The 21,281-nt window shown below is 47.2% G+C and overlaps 1 protein-coding gene across 1 annotated transcript; it reads right to left on the bottom strand.

Annotated features, from left to right (window-relative positions):
- Positions 1-397: 397 nt before the first annotated feature.
- On the bottom strand, positions 398-14,962 carry PPP1R14B (protein phosphatase 1 regulatory inhibitor subunit 14B). Its single transcript, XM_073659508.1, has 4 exons — positions 14,340-14,962; positions 3,052-3,135; positions 2,938-2,970; positions 398-677 (listed from the first exon to the last, which is right to left on the bottom strand). The coding sequence occupies exons 1-4, from the start codon at positions 14,541-14,543 to the stop codon at positions 609-611; spliced, it is 390 nt and encodes a 129-aa protein (XP_073515609.1). The 5' UTR covers positions 14,544-14,962; the 3' UTR covers positions 398-608.
- Between the last annotated feature and the right edge of the window lie 6,319 nt (positions 14,963-21,281).

Genomic DNA, 21,281 nt, shown 5'->3' with positions numbered 1-21,281 from the left:
AACGTCTACATTTAAAGGGAATCAGCTCTTCAGACCCCCATTTACCCTTACACTTTACAAATTGAACACTAGACAATGCGGTTCTAAAATTACACTAGTCTAAAAACAATATATACGGAGTTGTACAGACATGCCTATTTGATGCACTTTAGTGAACTTTTTGCACTTTAATGCTCCGAAAAGCACAAATAGTTAATGTGCCATCTAGTCAACACTTGAGTAACTGTCACCCTTTATATTTGCAATGCATCATTTTTGGCAGCTCCCCTGGGCACCGTCACCAGGCAATTGGTCTCTCGAGAGAGACGAGAAAGAATAGATCAGGTTTGTTGTGAAGATGAATAGTGAGAGAGAAACCGGCCATGGTAAATACGGAGCAGTCAGATCGGACACCGTCTTATAACACTTAATTACAGTTTTATTTAGTTAAAAAAAGATTTCTACAAAAGTCATATAAAAAAAAACTGCTCCCCTGCACCCTCGTCCCCCTCGAAGTAGACTGCGAACAGCTACACGCCCCGAGTGCAGGGGCCGCCTGTGACCCTGCAATTCTGCACTTCTACCAGGATGATAGGGAGGTGCCGTGCTCCATCGTCTCGGTGCGTCAATCACTTCTTCTGGGGAGTACTCAGCTTCTGCATTCCCTGTATCTTCTCCAGTAATCCAGAAATAAAGGCCTGTTTGATGAAAGACTGGAGTTAGTACGATCTTCCATTACATGAACATCACCGATTGGTTTTGTAAAAAAAAATCTAATAATGACGAACCACTTAGGATCTGTAGACTTTTTTGGGGGGGACATATTGGAGCTATAGAGTATTGCCCAACATAAGTTTCTGACATGTGCCACCCTATAGTCATTGACTTCCATTGTAAAGAACAGATATTGCATGGTAATATTTTATACTGCGCCTCCTTGAGTCAGAAAGTATAGTAGACTGCACCTTCCCATACAGTGAAATAGAAAAAAATATACATTTTCAGGGGTACATATGTGTGGACACATGAGAGTATATCTCGGACATGACTAAAAATAAAATGTGGTATGAATACGCCTCTGTGGGATATCCACAGGGCTCCAGCAAAATAATGCTGAAATCTGGCAGGCAAAAATTGTGGGCTTTACCACTTCATTGGCTGTAGGCAGAGGGACGACTTCACCATTTGCCAAAATTTCAGCTGCCATGTGATCTAACGGTTCTCCTTGTGAAGAGTGACAAGCCAAGCCTGGCATGTCAGTGAGGACAATTATAAGCCATGCATGCTCCTCTGGGAAATTAAACATGCAAATTGTCTCTTCACAGAGGAAGAGGACTAGAACTCCAGGGCCACCTATTGGAAGCTGTGATCCTAAAAGTCAAAAACCAACTCTTTAACGAGCCTTGCAATATGACTTAGGATAAAAGCCAAACCAGAATCTCAATTTGCAGACACGGTGTTTCAGGGTATAGCCTCTCATCAGTACAAAGTATGAGATCTGATTTAGTTAAGTGAGAGGCTTAAGACTGGGTACTAAGGTGTCCTTTTTGCCCGCAGGGCTCCAGCAAAAATAATGCTGAAATCTGGCAGACAAAAATTGTGAGCTTTACCACTTTCATTGGCTGTAGGCAGGGGAACTTTCACCACCTTTTGTCAAAATTTCACCTGGTATGTGATCTAAGGTGTAACGTTTTTCCTTGTGGAGAGTGACAAGCCATGCCTGGCGTGTCAGAGTGCGGAGACTTATAAGCCATGCATGCCCTGGCATGTCCGAGTAAGACGACTTATAAGCCATGCATGCCCTGGCATGTCAGAGTAAGACGACTTGTAAGCCATGCATGCCCTGGCAAGTCAGAGTGAGACAACTTATAAGCCATGCATGCCCTGGCATGTCAGAGTGAGACGACTTGTAAGCCATGCATGCCCTGGCATGTCAGAGTAAGACGACTTATAAGCCATGCATGCTCTGGCATGTCAGAGTAAGATGACTTGTAAGCCATGCATGCCCTGGCAAGTCAGAGTGAGACAACTTATAAGCCATGCATGCCCTGGCATGTCAGAGTGAGACGACTTGTAAGCCATGCATGCCCTGGCATGTCAGAGTAAGACGACTTATAAGCCATGCATGCTCTGGCATGTCAGAGTAAGACGACTTGTAAGCCATGCATGCCCTGGCAAGTCAGAGTGAGACGACTTATAAGCCATGCATGCCCTGGCATGTCAGAGTGAGACGACTTGTAAGCCATGCACCCCCTGGCATGTCAGAGTAAGACGACTTATAAGCCATGCATGCCCTGGCAAGTCAGAGTGAGACGACATATAAGCCATGCATGCCCTGGCATGTCAGAGTGAGACGACTTGTAAGCCATGCATGCCCTGGCATGTCAGAGTGAGACGACTTGTAAGCCATGCTCCTCTGGGACATTAAATATGCAAATCACCTCTTCAGAGAGGAAGAGAATTATAAATCTAGCGCTACATATTGGAAGTAAAAGTCAATATCGACCCTTTACCAAGCCTTGCACAGCTGGTATGTGACAAAGGGTTGGATTTGGACAGTTGTATAATTCTGCATTATATGAGATGCATTGGGAAGAGCCTGACTACTTCTGAGATAAAGCAGGTGAGGGAGGGCAAGGTGGTCTCTCCCCCTCCCCCACCTTTCCCGTGATGCCTTGCCATCTTGGTGCCGCAGTGAAGCCCAGGCGCAGGCTTTGTTTCAGGGAAGACCATCCTGCTCCCTACTAGAATATAAAAAAAAAAACAGGAAACACAAGCCTTCATACGGCTATGTCGATGGAAAAAATTTTGAAAAGTTATGGCCCTTGGAAGGAGAAACAGAAATGTAATGAACGAAAATTGTTGGCATGCTTTAGAGGTTAAGATACACAAGATAGTTGTAAGTACCAGTTTTATAAATGTATCACCCAAACATGAAGCGGAGAGACGTCCACTCACCTCAGTTGGTTTGTAACAGTCATTAAGAAGTTCCTGCAAAGAATGAAGACCGAGGTCAGATATCTGAGATGTTGCAGGACACGTTGCAGCCATCACTACAGAACGGCCACTTACCTTCACCCTCTCGCCCCTCTGTTCATCAGTTTCCATATCTAATAATTCATCCACATCAATTTCCAGTTCTGGGATTTCTTCTTCCTGTGAGAATAAGACACATTTCATGTATAAGACCCACGGTCTACGAGGCATATCGGAGCGACTGTCACACGTTCATCAGGTCAAATGTAAAGAAATTCAGAACAAAGGGAGAGGAGGAGCGGGGGGCTGCAAAATATGATAGAGAAAATATAAGCTGCAAAGCTGATCTGATCACAGCTGGGCACACATGGCCTAATACTATAGCCCGCTCATCAGGATAACTGACACCGTGTGTACTGCTGGCACAGCAGGGGCACCAGGGAAAGGCCAAAGTCTCCCACCCAGGATTAGTTGGGTATCTGCTAATCACAATAGATTATTACATATTCCTGAAAATCCATCCTGATGAATTAGCTGCTGGGATGCAGGACTGTGCGATATACAGCACCAATGTGGGGAAATATCACTCAATAATGGGACGTCATAATGAACCAAAGTGCGGAAAAATCCATAGTGGAAAGTAAGTGCATATGGAAAAGCATTGCCTTACCAATGCATTAATGTCACTCAATTAATTAAAAAGCAGCCATAATGTCATTTTTATCAACCCAAAATAAATGTTGTAAATGATAGAAAAACAATACAGTGCATGATGGCATCTGATTGGCACCGATGCCAGTCTTCACAAATTCCGCGCTCATTCAAACCCCACGTTACACTGTGTTCCAAATTATTATGCAAATAATATTTTCTCAGATTTTCCCAAATTACCTATATGAATTGCAGTCATTGTTATTTTCCAGTCAAATAACTATTAGAGTACAATTGAAAGGTTTTTGTACAAACTGCCTATGATAACAGTATATTTAAAAAAATAAAACACTCAAACTGCACTCAAAATGCATGTTCCAAATTATTATGCACAGCAGAGTTTTCAACCTTTTCATTTTAATAAAGAACAAAAAAATGGTCATTTTTGAAATTATAAGAATTAGCAGGTTATTACAAACTGAAATCAAACAGTTTTCAACTCAAAACTTTATTCTAGGTGATGTTACATTTGCACATAGGACCCCTTGTTCGAAAGGAGCTTCTGAACTCTCTCGTCCATTGAATTTGTCAGGTTTTGGATGGTTTCTGCTTTAATTGTTTTGCATGAGGACAGAATACCCTCCCAGAGCTGTTGCTTAGATGTGAACTGCCTCCCGCCATCATAGACACTCCTTTTGATGATGCTCCAGAGGTTTTCAATGGGGTTGAGGTCAGGGGAGCATGGGTGCCACACCATAAGTTTGTCCCCTTTTATGCCCATAGCAGCCAGAGATGCAGATGTGTTATGTGCAGCATGAGATGGGGCATTATCATGCATGAAATGATCTCGATGGTCCAGATGGATGGAGTGGAGGATGGCTGGTTGATGGACACCCCATGCAAACACGGCTACGGCGCTAACAAGGAGGAGGTGGAGTAATGTTTTGGGCTGGAATCATGGGGAGAGAGATTGTCGGCCCTTTTAGTATCCCTGAAGGGGTAAAGATGAACTCCATAATGTATGTTGAGTTTCTCAAACAGCACTTCCTTACATGGTTCAAGAAGAAGAACCGTGCATTCCGCAGCAAGATCATTTTCATGCATGATAATGCCCCGTCTCATGCTGCACATAACACATCTGCATCATCAAAAGGAGTGTCTATGATGGCGGGAGGCAGTTCACATCTAAGCAACAGCTCTGGGAGGGTATTCTGTCCTCATGCAAAACAATTGAAGCAGAAACCATCCAAAACCTGCCAAATTCAATGGACGAGAGAATTCAGAAGCTCCTTTCGAACAAGCGGTCCTATGTGCAAATGTAACATCACCTAGAATAAAGTTTTGAGTTGAAAACTGTTTGATTTCAGTTTGTAATAACCTGCTAATGCTTATAATTTCAAAAATGACCATTTTTTTGTTCTTTATTAAAATGAAAAGGTTGAAAACTCTGCTGTGCATAATAATTTGGAACATGCATTTTGAGTGCAGTTTGAGTTTTTTATTTTTTTAAAAATATACTGTTATCATCGGCAGTTTGTACAAAAACCTTTCAATTGTACTCTAATAGTTATCTGACTGGAAAATTACAATGACTGCAATTCATATAGGTAATTTGGGAAAATCTGAGAAAATATTATTTGCATAATAATTTGGAACACAGTGTATAATCAGTTTTCTCATTATAATCACCTTCCTCTAATATTTCTCTAGCATTTATGTATGAGATAAGGCAATGAATTGTCGGGCTAAGGACTGATGTATGACAGTCTCTGTACAAATAATGTTGGCGCCTTATAATTGCCATGAATATATACTTATATAGAAGCAGGCAAACTAAACGTACAGTTAAAAGGTTTGTCCAGTGAATTAACATCCAACAATGTTAATTGTTCCAGTGAACAAGTTGATCGGTGGGTGCCCCACTGATGGGACCCACAACGATCAGCAGAACGGGGAACATTTATCTGCATTAGAATGGAGGGCAGGGCGCATGTTTGACCTGCGCACCATTCACTCCTTATAGGAAGTGTTGCACTTGGCATTTTCTGGGAACCCCATAGAAAATGAATAGCGCAGCGTTCTGGCATCCAACGGGGATGAAAATTCCCTGATCTACTGATCGGTGCGGGTCCCAGTGGTAGGACACCCACCAAACAATATAGGTTGCAGAAAAGTGATAACGTGTTTTCACTGGACAATCTCTTTAAGTGGGTGTGGAGTAAAACACATGCACACACTTCTGTATACCCTACAATCTGTATAGGACTATGGTCAGTGAAGAGTGTAGATGGCCATCACCACCATCAATAGGTGCACAGGTCGAGGTGGCCACAGCAGCACAGAGTTATCTCTGGGGCAGTAGAGAAAAATGGTATTAAGACTCCCCCAAAATATATGATTAATGGTAATGATAGATCCCAGGAAGAACGGGCTTTTATCATCTGGCTGCCAGGGTCATGCGGCATTTGATCTTAAAGGGGTTTTCTGGTTGCAGGCTTTTAAAAAAACAAACTCCCTTCACACACCATCCCCAGGTCCAACGTGGAGTAGCCGCCGCCGCTCCCGCTGCAGTCAATTGGTGAGCTCAGCGGCTTCTGCCATCGTCTTGGGGAGAACCGCTGAGCTCAGCTATTGGCTGGGGCACTGTAGATGTTGGATCTGGGGAGGGTGAATAGAATGTTGTTTGTTTGCTTCTTTTCTCAAGCTGCAACATGGGTTTTCCAAAACCGAAAATTTCTTTTAGCCTACCTTCCCATCGAACGTATTTACAATGGACCTTTGGCAGTGCAGGTCTGGTAGCGTTAAAATGAGAAAAAGGTGAGAGCAAGCCTTGCAAATGATGAAACTCACACCTATATCATCCTGTGTAGTCATCCTGTGTATCTTAAAGGGACTGTCAGCACAGAATGACTGTTCAAACTAAACGCTTGGGGCTGCATTGTGGAGCCAATCATTTACATACACCTTCCCGCCTTCTTGGTTTCCACCTATCTCTGCCCTTCTATGACTCTATGAAGCCAGAGCTGTCAATCAAAGAAGAGGAGGTGGAGATTGAGGGAAAACAAGCAGGTGGGAAGGTGCATTTAAATAATTGGCCCCGTCATGAAGCATCGAGCGGCAGGACTTAGTTTAAACAGTCATTCGGTGCTGACAGTCCCTTTAAATCTGCATCTCCTGTCACCTTGTATTGTGGATATTTTTCTTAGCATGTGCATGAGATTTCTTAAAATGTCTTGCTCTAAACTGGCACTGTAAAACGCAGCAGATTTTCCTGAAAAAAAATCCACTATATTTTTTTTGCATTGCGTGAATTTAGCCACATTGCTCCGAGTCATTGCAGAGACCAAGACTTCATGTAACCTTCATGTAACCCTATAGCATCCGTGTACAGGGGATTGTCAGTATCACTTGTAGCACTCGTACCATGCCGGTCTGATAGCGAACCTACGTCCAATATGTTTCCGCAGCAGAGAGATGGATTATTCATTGCAACCTGTTCTGTAGTGTGAAGTGTGGATGTGAACGCGATGCCGGTGCTAGAAACATTTGCAGCATGTGATTGCTCAGCTAAACACATTCACAGCCAGAAAATGTGTCTTGACGAGACTTACACACCCCCGAAATACCCACTGGCACACATGATACACAAGCGTTACAGTCATACACGAGCTATACAAACACCATGTATGACTTGATTTATACTCATAAGGCTCATGGGGAGATCCTGACCACAAAGACCAGCACGTATAACGTATATACCACTAGTAGTCATAGTCAGGGCTGCACTAAGTGTACGACCAACCAATCTTCCGATGTGGCCGATCATTCCAGCAACTAAGTGTGGAGTCTATCCGGTCTGTGGGACAATTAATTGTCTTCTACACTCATGCAACTTTCAATTTCCATTTACAGTAGTCTGTATTCTCTCCATACAGGAGAAAAAAATTCTCCAAAGGCTTCAAAAGTTGGGATATCCATCGGAAGACCCCCTATAATGCAGCGCATGAGTTCTGTACTTATAGGGCGGCTGCAATATGCTGTGAGCTTTCAGTATACGACTGTCAGACTTCTCATGGATGTGCAGATTGAATGTAAGGGTTAACGGCTTCCTCTCTGCTGCCACTGACTAGAGTACATGAAATATGTGTGTATACTGTATACATCCCCACAGGAGGGAATGTTACCATGTACATAGGAGTGTATCTAAACAGAGCAGCCTGTATTACGTAGGTGTGATCCGCACTCCTAACACTCTGGAGACATTACCACTAATGTATAAGGCAGGCGCGGTAATGATGTCACATCGCACATCCTGCCACGTGTGTGTACAGCTCCTATGCAGACCGGCATGCAAACAAAACCCTGTGTGGTCTGATCCTACAGCCATGCCTTCCTCCGAGGCTACGTTCCCACATGCATCTCCACTGTGCGGCAGGGATGTTGCACCGACATTTACATCTCCGGACACCATTGTGAAGAAGGAGCAGAAGAGCCGCACATTTCACTCTGTATTGCAAAGGGTTAAATTTACACTTTACACCCGCAGCATAAATTAACATACTGTTCAACCTCAAACCTGCAGCTCCTGTCAATTTACACTGTGGATATATTCCGCAGCATGTGAACGAGAGCTATTAAAACCTCATGCACTGTAAAAATGCGACGGAATTTCCAAGTGTGAACACGCAGCAGAAAATCCGCTTAGTTTTCGCACCATGGGAACGAAAAAAAAAAACAAGACTGCATGATTAGGAGAAACAGAATGTGTTTATAGTCTGTAATCAAGCCTGGCATGACAGAGTGAGGAGACTTATAAGCCATGCATGCTCCTCTGGGAAATTTAATATGCAAATTGTCTCTCCAGCGAGGAAGAGGACTAGAACTCTACTGCTACCTATAGGAAGCAGCGATCCTAAAAGTCAATATCGACTCTTTAACGAGCCTTGCAAAATAACTTGGGATAAAAGCCAAACCGGAATCTCAATTCACAGAAACGGTGTTTCGGGGTACAACAGTTACCCCCTGAGCCAAATCAGATATCATACTTTGCATTGTTGAGGGGCAATACCTTGCAAATTGAGATCCTGGTTTGGCTTTTATCCTAAGTCATATTGCAAGTCTCGATAATGACTTTTAGCATCGCTGCTTCCAATAGGAGGCGCTAGAGTTCTAGTCCTCTTCCTCTCTGAAGAGACAATTTGCATATTTATTCTGTAAAGAGACACACAGATGTGCACGGGAGCTGTAGACACAAAACGGAAAAATATATTTTAGGGCAGGTGCATACGAGCGCATTCTCAGTCCGAGTGCGATCCGACAAAACATCGGATTGCACTCAAACTAATGTTATTCTATGGAGCACATGTCAAGAGATTTTCCTCAGATCGCGCCGGTCACAATAAAAAAAACTGCTGCATGTCTGAGTTTCATCCGATATTTGGATCGCACTCGATCGTGCAAGTCAATGAGCCCGTGGAAACTATCAAACTGCACTTGGATGACCTCAGAGTGCAGTCCAATTTCCACAAACTGACAGAATGGAGAAGATTGAGAATTTTTTTTCTCCATCTTCTTCTCATCACACTAGGATCCCACTCTGATTAGAGTGTGATTTGCATAATCGACTCGATTATCTCAGATAAGAGAATAGAAGGTCGTCCGCACCTGCCCTTATAAACACTATTTGCGTAGGCACCTATTTTTTCTTAAATCAATCACTCATGTCCAAGAGCAATAAAAGATGGTTACAAAGTTGGGCATTAAAAAATGTTTCTGAGCCCATACATTGCTTATCAATAGAGTAGGTCATAACATATTGATCAGCGACGCTCTTATTGATGGCCGTAATACCGTAAACATGAACCCTCAGCTCGGCTGAATGGTCATGAGTTCTCAACAGGGAGAGAGGAGAAAGGAAAGAGGACTGCACACACCCAATGGTCGGTCAGTTGGTCTGGGGGGCTTAATGCTTTTACTCTACCTCCCATTCATTTCAATGGAAAGATACAATCATTGTGGAGCGAGGTCGGCTTCACGCTCTTAGTAGGGACCAGTTACTGATCTCCTGACCCAAACTCAAGTCTCATTTCTGTCTATGAGGTTGTGATGTTCAAGTCAGGAGACCTGCGACCGGTCCGGATATTATGGTCTGTACTCGGACGTGTGAGTTACCAAATCTTCTAGGCTCTGAAGGACACAATGACCGCAGTTGTACAGTCATTGTGGCTCCCCCCATTGGGCACCGCTTTACTAGGGCAGACTGGTGAAGGGAGATGGGGCTATTTATTCAGGAATGTTAGAGTTAAATCAGGCAGTGTGTTTAGAGTGACTCATGCTGTGACCCACACCACAGTATGAAGAAATGACTGTAATTTCTACACACCAAAGATGGGTGGGACAACATAGACCTCTTAGTATGGGCAAGGATCAGACATGGGATGAACTGAGACCCTCCCACTAAGTGATATTGTACTGGATATAATGGCACCTTTGTGAGGAGCAGCTACAATCGCCTGTCGGCTGTGTACATACCACAGGCTGCCATAAATAGCCGGGTTTATTGCTGCCATCTGTAGGATTGGACCATCCTTTTAGCTTAGGCTCTGCTCTACGTCCGTTTGGGGAGCATTAAAAATAAAATAAATCGTTCAGTTACAGGACGCTTTCTTTTGAATGGGCTTTTAAGTTTCCTAAAAAAAGACATTCATTCTGTCCACTGTTTTTTTTTACAGATAGCAGCAATGGGAAGAAGTGAACAGATCATTTTTTTTAACATTAAAACCTATAGGAAACGGATCAGACATTGGTTTCATCATCCATTTAACAGATCAGAGGGGTTTTTTTAGCCCGACACATGCTCAGAGGTGACAGAGAACCTCTAGGAAAAACAGTAATGACAAATATTTACAATACAAATAGCTAAATTTCTGTTTGATGGATACATTTAAAAAACAGACACTTTGTTTCCAGTTGAGTATCTGTTTGTATCCTTTTTTTTTTTTACATGTTTTTTTTCCTACTGGATCTGTTAAAAATTAAGAATTAAAGGGATGATTTAGTTAAAAATCAATCAATTCAGGAATGGCTATACAAACAATTCTCTCAAGAAATATAATGCATGTGTCACCGAATAGTCGTCTGCCGATAACAAACCAGAAAAAACATCCACCCCCTACTTTCACCCCGCCCTGGCAGGCAGGAACAGCAGAGTTGGCATCATGTATAATGGGAAAATAAATTAAGTTTTTTAGCAATATTGTAAACGAATATGACAATCACCACGAATAAACCATGGGAGCTGCACGCCTTGTGTACGGGAATGCACATCCTGCCCACAACCTACAGACTGATGAATCCAGGGAGGATTACAGGATTCCCATCCCGGGAAGGATGAGGTCACTTCCACAGCTAATGGTGACGATTCCATAGAGCATTCGATTAGGGAACTGCCATCTAAGCGATGCTGAGACTTTATTATACAATCGCTGAAAGGTTTTATGATTTCCTAATAATGTTATAATGTAGAGTGGATTATTCCCCTAATTATTCTGGGCTCGTTTCATGTGCACGTGATGCCACCCCTCCTCAATGTCTTCCGATTTATGGCAGTCACATGCGGATGACAGGTGTCCCCAGCTGTTCCTAGGACTCGGGGCAGCATCAGGGGGCGCTGCCAGCTCATACCATGGGAATAGATTACAGTCCAGGCCAGAGGGCATATTAATTAGACACTGATGCCCACCCAGGCTGCTAGCTCAGCTCTTCTATTGTCCTAGGTGTTGGCAGTGATAATCTCATTGACTGTGCAGCACAGGATTAGCAATCTTATTACTGGGATTTGTCTGCTTGCTGGCAGTGCCCTCTGTGGGTGGTACGTGTGCCCTAATCTGGCAGTACCCCCTGTGGGTGTCTGTTCCCCCGCCTGGCAGTGCACCCTGTGGGTGTTACATGTGCCCAAGTGGATGTCTGTGCTGTCACCTTGCAGTGCCCCCTGTGGGTGGTATTTTTGCCAATACTGGGCAGTGCCCCTGAGGGTGTCTGTGCCCTTACTTGGCAGTGGCATGTGTTCTCTCACCTGGTAGTGCCCCCTGTGAGTGACATGTGTGCTCTCACCTGGCAGTGTCCTTTGTGGGTGGAATGTGTGCCCTCACCTGGCAGTGCCCCTGCATAGTGTTTGTGCCCTCACCTGGCAGTGCCCCTTTGTAGTGTCTGTGACCTCACCTGGAAGTGCTCCCTGTGGGTGTCATGTCCCCTCACCTGGCAGCGCACCCTCTGGGTGGCATGTGTGTCCTCACCTGGCAGTGCTCCCTGTGGTGTCTGTGCCCTCACCTGGCAGGACCCCTGTGGGTGACATGTGTGCCCTCACCTGGCAGGGCCCCCTGTGGGTGACATGTGTGCCCTCACCTGGCAGGGCCCCCTGTGGGTGGCATGTGTGCCCTCACCTGGCAGTGCCCCCTGTCTGTGCCGTCACCTGGAAGTGCCCCCTGTGAGTGTCATGTGACCTCACCTGGCAGTGCCCCCCCTGAGTGGCATGTGTGCCCTCACCTGGCAGTGCTCCCTGTGGGTGCCCTTAACTGGCAGGGCCCCCTGTGGGTGTCATGTGCCCTCACCTGGCAGTGCCCCCTGTGGGTGACATGTGCCCTCACCTGGCAGTGCCCCCTGTGGGTGACATGTGTGCCCTCTCCTGGCAGTGCCCCCTGTGGGTGTCATGTGCCCTCACCTGGCAGTGCCCCCTGTGGGTGACATGTGTGCCCTCTCCTGGCAGTGCACCCTGTGGGTGACATGTGCCCTCACCTGGCAGTGCCCCCTGTGGGTGACATGTGTGCCCTCTCCTGGCAGTGCCCCCTGTGGGTGTCATGTGCCCTCACCTGGCAGTGCCCCCTGTGGGTGACATGTGCCCTCTCCTGGCAGTGCCCCCTGTGGGTGACATGTGCCCTCACCTGGCAGTGCCCCCTGTGGGTGACATGTGCCCTCACCTGGCAGTGCCCCCTGTGGGTGACATGTGTGCCCTCTCCTGGCAGTGCCCCCTGGGGGTGACATGTGCCCTCACCTGGCAGTGCCCCCTGTGAGTGACATGTGTGCCCTCTCCTGGCAGTGCCCCCTGTGGGTGTCATGTGCCCTCACCTGGCAGTGCCCCCTGTGGGTGACATGTGCCCTCTCCTGGCAGTGCCCCCTGTGGGTGACATGTGCCCTCACCTGGCAGTGCCCCCTGTGGGTGACATGTGTGCCCTCTCCTGGCAGTGCCCCCTGTGGGTGACATGTGCCCTCTCCTGGCAGTGCCCCCTGTGGGTGACATGTGCCCTCACCTGGCAGTGCCTCCTGTGGGTGACATGTGCCCTCACCTGGCAGTGCCCCCTGTGGGTGACATGTGTGCCCTCTCCTGGCAGTGCCCCCTGTGGGTGACATGTGCCCTCACCTGGCAGTGCCCCCTGTGGGTGACATGTGTGCCCTCTCCTGGCAGTGCCCCCTGTGGGTGTCATGTGCTCTCACCTGGCAGTGCCCCCTGTGGGTGACATGTGTGCCATCTCCTGGCAGTGCCGACTGTGGGTGACATGTGCCCTCACCTGGCAGTGCCCCCTGTGGGTGACATGTGTGCCCTCTCCTGGCAGTGCCCCCTGTGGGTGTCATGTGCCCTCACCTGGCAGTGCCCCCTGTGGGTGACATGTGCCCTCTCCTGGCAGTGCCCCCTGTGGGTGACATGTGTGCCCTCTCCTGGCAGTGCCCCCTGTGGGTGACATGTGCCCTCACCTGGCAGTGCCCCCTGTGGGTGACATGTGCCCTCTCCTGGCAGTGCCCCCTGTGGGTGACATGTGTCCTCACCTGGCAGTGCCCCCTGTGGGTGTCATGTGCTCTCACCTGGCAGTGCCCCCTGTGGGTGACATGTGTGCCATCTCCTGGCAGTGCCGACTGTGGGTGACATGTGCCCTCACCTGGCAGTGCCCCCTGTGGGTGACATGTGTGCCCTCTCCTGGCAGTGCCCCCTGTGGGTGTCATGTGCCCTCACCTGGCAGTGCCCCCTGTGGGTGACATGTGTGCCCTCTCCTGGCAGTGCCCCCTGTGGGTGACATGTGCCCTCACCTGGCAGTGCCCCCTGTGGGTGACATGTGCCCTCTCCTGGCAGTGCCCCCTGTGGGTGACATGTGTGCCCTCTCCTGGCAGTGCCCCCTGTGGGTGACATGTGCCCTCTCCTGGCAGTGCCCCCTGTGGGTGACATGTGTCCTCACCTGGCAGTGCCCCCTGTGGGTGACATGTGCCCTCACCTGGCAGTGCCCCCTGTGGGTGACATGTGCCCTCTCCTGGCAGTGCCCCCTGTGGGTGACATGTGTCCTCACCTGGCAGTGCCCCCTGTGGGTGTCATGTGCTCTCACCTGGCAGTGCCGACTGTGGGTGACATGTGCCCTCACCTGGCAGTGCCCCCTGTGGGTGACATGTGTGCCCTCTCCTGGCAGTGCCCCCTGTGGGTGTCATGTGCCCTCACCTGGCAGTGCCCCCTGTGGGTGACATGTGTGCCCTCTCCTGGCAGTGCCCCCTGTGGGTGACATGTGCCCTCTCCTGGCAGTGCCCCCTGTGGGTGACATGTGTGCCCTCTCCTGGCAGTGCCCCCTGTGGGTGACATGTGCCCTCACCTGGCAGTGCCCCCTGTGGGTGACATGTGCCCTCTCCTGGCAGTGCCCCCTGTGGGTGACATGTGCCCTCACCTGGCAGTGCCCCCTGTGGGTGACATGTGCCCTCACCTGGCAGTCGTACAGCCCCACCAGCTGCTCCAGGATCCACTCCTCCAGCCGCAGTCTCTTCCTTAGCTCCTTGCGGTCGTACTTGACTGTCACTTTCCCCGGGTGTCGTCTCTCCGGCTCCTCCGCCGTCTCTCCCGGGGACTGGAAGTAGACCCGGGGGGAGGTGGGATGGGGCCCGGAGCCAGGGCTGCTGAGCGCGGCCATGGGAGAAGGGACAGCTCGGGGGCACAGGCGAGAGTGACAGCCGGACAAACAAAGACAGGCAAAAAGTGACAGTCACCGGGAGAAGAGACTGCTGACAGCCGGGGCGCTCACTGAGACCCCCTCCACCAGTCCATAACGCGGGCAGTCAGCAGACAATGAAGTGTCTCTTCCTGTAGATCCAGCTCTCACACTCAGGCGCTCTCCTCCATGCCGGGTCCTGAGCTGTCTCTTCCCACGTGGAGTCCTCCTGTGCCCGGCTGCAGTCTCTTCCCTTCTTCCTGCCCGTCTCTTTCTCTCCTTTGTTTCTGCCCGTCTCTCCCAGTTCCTCCCTCTCCCGCCTCGTGCAGAGCCGTCCCCTCCTCCTGGGCTGTCTCGGCAGTCACAGCTGTCCCGGCTGCTCCTCACTCCAGCTGTCCCTTTCTTGGGAGACAGTTTCCTGTGTCCTCTCACTTGGCTGCAATTAGCTCATGGGGGGGGGGGAGGAGGACAGTGAGGGGTCTCAGGGCAGGAGAAGGGCTCATGGGTGATGGATCAGTCAGTGGATGATGTCAGATGTCAGTGTATGATGTGTGATGTCAGTATGTGATGGATCAGTCAGTGTGTGATGTATCAGTGTGTGATGTCAGTGTGTGATGTATGATGTCAGACAGTGTGATGTCAGTGTATGATGTGTGACATAATGTATGATATCAATGTGTAATGGGTGTGTGATTTATGAGGAGTGATGTCAATGTCTGATGAAAAGGTATGATGTCAGTGTGTGACGTGAAATGTAAAAGTGTTGTGTGATATATAATGCAGTGTCAATTTGTGATATATGACATAAATGTGTGATGTATGTTGTCAGTGTGTGATGTGCAATGTAAATGCGCGATGTCTGACGACTATTTGTGATGCATGATGTACAGGTGAAACCAGAAGTTTACATACACTATATAAAAAGACACATCTGCATGTTTTTCTTAATATCTGACATGAAATCAAAATAAACCTTCCCCGTTTTAGGTCAGTTAGGATTACCATCATGTTTAATATTTGCCAAATGCCAGAATAATAAGAGAGAGAGAATGTTTTAAGGCATTTTTATTACTCACTGCAAAGTCAGAAGTTTACATACACTAAGATTACTATGCCTTTAAACAATTCTGGACTGCCCATATGATGATGTCATGTGTTTGGAAGCTTCTGATAGTTTTTTTTGCAACATCTGAGTTAATTAGAGACACACCTGTGCATGTATTTTAATGCACACCTGAACACACTGCATCTTTGTGTAGCATCATTGGAAAGTCTAAAGAAATCAGCCAAGATATCAGGAAGAGAACTGTGGACTTGCACAAGCCTGGTTCATCCTTGTGTACAATTTCAAGATATCTGAAGGTTCCTCGCTCATCTGTACAAACAATTATACGCAAGTACAAACAAGATGGGAATGTCCAGCCATCACGCCGCTCAGGAAGGAGATGGGTTGTGTGTCCCAGAGATGAACGTGCTTTGGTCCGACATGTACATATCAACCCAAGGACAAAAGCAAACGACCTTGTGAAGATGATTGTGGAAGCTGGTAAGATTGTGTCAATATCCACAGTGAAACGAGTACTGTATCAACATGGGCTGAAAGGCCACTCTGCCAGGAAGAAGCCATTACTCCAAAAAACAGCATAAAAAAAACAGATTAATGTTTGCAAATGCACATAGGAACAAAGACCTTAATTTTTGGAGGCATATCCTGTGGTCTGATGAAACGAAAATTTAACTTTTTGGGCATAATGACCATCGTTATGTTTGGAGGAAAAAGGGAGAAGCTTGGAAGCCTAAGAACACCATCCCAACTGTGAAACACGGGGGTGGCAGCATCATGTTGTGAGGTTGTTTTGCTGCAGGAGGGACTGGTGCACTTCACAAAATAGTTGGCATCATGAGAAAAGAAGATTATGTGGCAATACTGAAGCAACATCTCAAGACATCACCCAGGAAGTTAAAGCTTGGGCAGATATGGGTCTTCCAAATGAACAATGACCTGAAGCATACTGCCAAAATGGTAACAAAGTGGCTTAAGGATAACAAAGTCAATGTTTTGGAGTGGCTATCACAAAGCCCTGATCTCAATCCTATTGAAAATTTATGGGCAAAGCTGAAAAGGCTGCGAGAAGGCGACCTACAAACCTGGATCAGTTACACCAGTTTTGTCAGGAGGAATGGGCCCAAATTCTGACCAACTATTGTGAGAAGCTTGTGGAAGGATGTCCCAAACGTCTGACCCAAGTCATTCAGGGTAAGGGCAATGGTATCAAATACTAATGAAATGTATTTAAACTTTTGACTTTGTAGTAAGTAATAAAAATGCCTTAAAACATTCTCTCTCTCTCATTATTCTGGCATTTGGCAAATATTAACCCCTTAACGACCTTGGGTCTTTCTGTTTTTGTGTCTCCATTTTTTGTTCCCCTTCTTCCCAGAGCCAGAACTTTTTTAAATTTTCGTTCAATATGGCCGTGTGAGGGCTTATTTTTTGCGGGACGAGTTGTACTTTTAAACATCATCACTGGTTTTACCATATCGTGCACTGGAAAACAGGAAAAAATTTCAAGCGCGGTGAAACTGCAAAATAAATGCAATTCCACAGTTGTTTTTGGGGTCCTTTTTTTACCACGTTCACTGATTGCTAAAACTGACCTGCTATCATTATTCTCCAGGTCATTACGAGTTCGTAGACACCAGATATGTATAGGTTCTTTTTTATTTAAGTGGTGAAAAAAAAATCCAAAGTTTGCTAAAAAAAAAAAAATGATGCAATTTTCCGAGACCCGTAGCGTCTCCATTTTTCGAGATCTGGGGCCAGGTGAGGGCTTATTTTTTGCGCGCCGGGCTGACATTTTTATTGATACCATTTTGGGGTAGATCCGATGTTTTGATCGCCCGTTATTGCATTTTATTGCAATGTTGCAGCGACCAAAAAAAAATAATTCTGACGTTTAGATTTTTTTTCCGTTACGCCGTTTACTGATCGGATTAATTCTTCTTTTATATTGATAGGTCAGGCGATTCTGAACGCGGCGATATCAAATATGTGTATGTGGTTTTTTTTATATATATATATATATATATATATATATTTATATTTATTTATTTATTTTTATTTTGAATGGGGCGAAAGGGGGGTGATTTAAACTTTATATATATATATATATATATATATATATATATATATATATATTATATTTTTTAAAACTTTTTTTTTAACACTTTCTGCTTGCTTCTATAGTCTCCATAGGAGACTAGAAGCAGCAGTTGCCTGATTGCTTCTACTGCATACAAGCGATGAGCAGATCGCTTGTATGCAGGAGAAATGCTCACTTGCTATGAGCGCTGACCACTAGGTGGCGCTCATAGCAATTGAGACATGACAACCACAGGCGTCTGCTGCAGACCCTGGGTTGTCATGCCCACCCATTGGTGACCCGCGATCACGTGACGGGGCCACCGATGGGCGGGGCTTAGGACGCACTTCCCAGAAGTGCGAGTTAAATGCCGCTGTCAGAGATTGACAGCGGCATTTAACATGTTAACAGCCGCGGGTGGATCGCGATTCCATGCGCGGCTGTTGCGGGCACACGTCAGCTGTAATAATCAGCTGACATGTGCTCGGTTCAGTGCGGGCTCACCGCCAGAGCCCCCGCTGAACCGGCCTTCCCAACCTGGTGCGTACTTTTACTGACCAGGTTGGAAAGGGGTTAAAAATTATGGTAATCCAAATTGACCTAAAACGGGAATGGTTTATTCTGATTTCATGTCAGATATTGAGAAAAACATGCAGATGTGTCTTTCTATATAGTGTATGGAAACTTCTGGTTTCAACTGTAAGGCTGTATTCCCATTATGCGTTTTTTAAGCGTTTCCACAGAGGCAATTCCGCCGCAAAAACGCTTGGTAGAAGGTCTGCCATGTTCCCCAATGATAATCTGAATGTGCTGTGCACATGCTGCGGAAATTTCCGCTGCGGATTATCATTGCGGAAAAATCCGCAGCACTACCAATTAATTTGCGTAATCGCAGCGTTTTTGCCGCCATTGACTTGCATTGAATCGCTTAATCGCCGCATGACTACATGTGCACATGCGGATATTATGCGATTCAATGTGCGGATGGTACCCGGGTTTGGAGAAGAGGAGACTCTCCTCCAGACCTGGGTACCATAGTACCTGTAAAAAAAAAGAATTTAAAATGAAAAAAATACATTATACTCACCTACTGATGGCCCCCTGTCTCCATAGCAATGCGTCCTGGCTTCCCGGTGGCTCATGATGGTCTAAAAGGACCTGCCATGACGTCATTTAGTTATGTGACAGGTCACGCGACCGCTGACGTCCTTTTAGACCACCGCGAGCCGCCCAACACACCGGACGCCCCGGAGGCGACCGGGGGCCATTGGAAGGTGAGTATAATATTTATTTTTTATTTTTTACCATTCTTTTACTATTAACTTGGTCACACTATATAAATCCATGCAACCGGCATGGATTTATATAGTGTGACCAAGTTGTCAAGCACTTTCCAAGTGATGCTAAAATCGCTTGGAAAGCGCTTGACAACCCGCATGCGAAAATGCATGTGAAGAACGCTTCCCTTACACTTGACCCTGGCAGGAAAAACGCATGTACAATCCGTATGTACAATCCGCATGCGTTTTTTCTGCCAGGGAGATGCAGAAACGCTCAGGAAAAATCCGTAGCATTTCTGCATCGTGGGCACATGGCCTAAGTGTTTAGTGTGAACACCGTATGTGGGAAACATGATCACAGGGCTCCATGACAAGACTTTTGCGGTTGGAAACTGAGTGGTGACTGATTTTACTTAAAGGGGTTATCTGGGACTTTGATTACTTTTCCCTTTGGGGCTAACTCCCGGACTGTTCTGCCTGTGATCAGTCACAGACCGCTCCTGCCAGCGACTCTCTGGCTTTTGGTTCTGTCATGTTGACAGGCAGCTGCTTCTCTTCTGCTCTGCTCTGTCGACGGGGCGTCACTGCTGATATTATCCTGATTGACAGCCGGCTCGCCACTGTGGGAAACCAGCTGTCAATCAGCATGGCATCAGCAGTGATGCCCTGTCGACAGAACAGACTGGAAGTGTGGCGCCCTGCTGCGCATTGGTGCCACAGATGCTCGAGTTAGTGAGCCTAGGGCGTGCCATTGCCAAAAGAGCGGTGAAGAGTAGCGAGGCCTACTACCCGTGTGAAGCCTAGTGAGGTCCCCGAGCGTGGCCGAAGGTGAGTGGAGTAAGCAAGCAACATAGGGGGCAGAAGAGCTTAACCAGCTCACCCCAAAACCATTTACCGGACACCGGGTCCGCGTCTGCAGGGATTCCCTACATCCAGCAGAAACAACCGGAACCCCTGGCCAACTATATGTCCCAGGAACACTAAAAGCTGATTACGTACCAGGGTCAGGAGTCACGGAGGCCCAAGAGACCTGGGAGTGTGATCTCCAACAGAAGTCCCTACCACCAGGTCAGCAGGTGCAAGACAGAGACCAAGTTAGGCCTACCTCCAGGCAGGTCAGAAACTTATCAAGGAAAGGCAAGGAACAGGAGGCCCCACACCCGCTCACTGGGGAGAGTCCTGATATGCATCCTTCACCCTGAAGTACCCTGGACCGTGCCAGAAACACCACCAGTAAAGGTACTGAAGTGAACTCCAGTGTGCATGCCTATTCTTCTATTCTTCCTCTGACCCGGCTGGGTCCCCTCTGTCCTGCATCCCTACACTTACGCTGTCCTGAGGCCCCGCTCCAACTGTGGGGAGCCGTACCAACTAAGCTGCCTGAACACCGGCCTCAGAGGATTGTCGCAGCGCTGGTGATCCTCACCAGACACCACAGGTGGAGTTCCGAACATTCCCCTATCCCATATAACTTCCCCCTTCTTTTAAGAGTGACCCCAGGGTACGGGCCCGGGAGCCGACCACCGCGACATCCCCCAAGGTCAGGCAACAACAAGGCCCGGGCGCCAAGTAGTCCCCATCCCCTGGGCGCGTCAGAAGCAGAAGAGCTGTTCTGTTGGCATGAGGGCACCGAAAGCTGCAGAGTCACCGTCAGGAGCAGTCTGTTCCTGGGCAGAACAGGCAAGTGGAAACTCCCTGCCTGTAAGTTCTTAGCCCCAATAATATAGTCAAAGTCCCAGTTAACCCCTTTAATAGCAGAATTTTGCTGGTCACTGCCAACGTGCGCTGTGATTTTGGAATTTGGATTGGCGCAGAGCTTTGTTCCCACCTGGTTATTGCTACTAAGTTTTTCTGAAATTGCACAATTGAGAGTAGTGAACATAAAATTAGCAACAGGTATCCAATTGTTGATGTGTGTGATAAGCTGCTTACATTTAGAAACAGCGCTGTGTTCTGCTTGTCAGGACAGTGGCATAGAGAGAATTACCAGTGCCTAGGGAAAGGCAAGTATGTTGCACCTCTTAAACTGCTGGCCACTAGCACCCCCCGAGTTCTTTCCATCAGTCCAGTATTTATCCTCTCATCCCCCAAAGTACATTTATTTTAAGAACGTACGGATGCATTTTATAATTTTCCCTTTGACCCTCCATGCCTATGTGGCGCTGCAGGTGAGAGGAGTTTGTCACCAGCTGCTGTGATCTGTATAGGCAGTGACCGAGACTACAAAGCTCATTACATTATTCTAAGAGCTTTGTCATCTCGCCAAACAAACACTTTGCCCGAGTGCAGTCCCGAGA

The sequence above is a fragment of the Phyllobates terribilis genome, unplaced genomic scaffold (genome assembly GCF_046119375.1).
Source record: "Phyllobates terribilis strain yellow unplaced genomic scaffold, ASM4611937v1 Scaffold_13__5_contigs__length_258822181, whole genome shotgun sequence".
Lineage (NCBI taxonomy): Eukaryota > Metazoa > Chordata > Amphibia > Anura > Dendrobatidae > Phyllobates > Phyllobates terribilis.
Note: the sequence above shows the minus strand (reverse complement) of the source record. Positions and strands in the feature narration are given on the sequence as shown.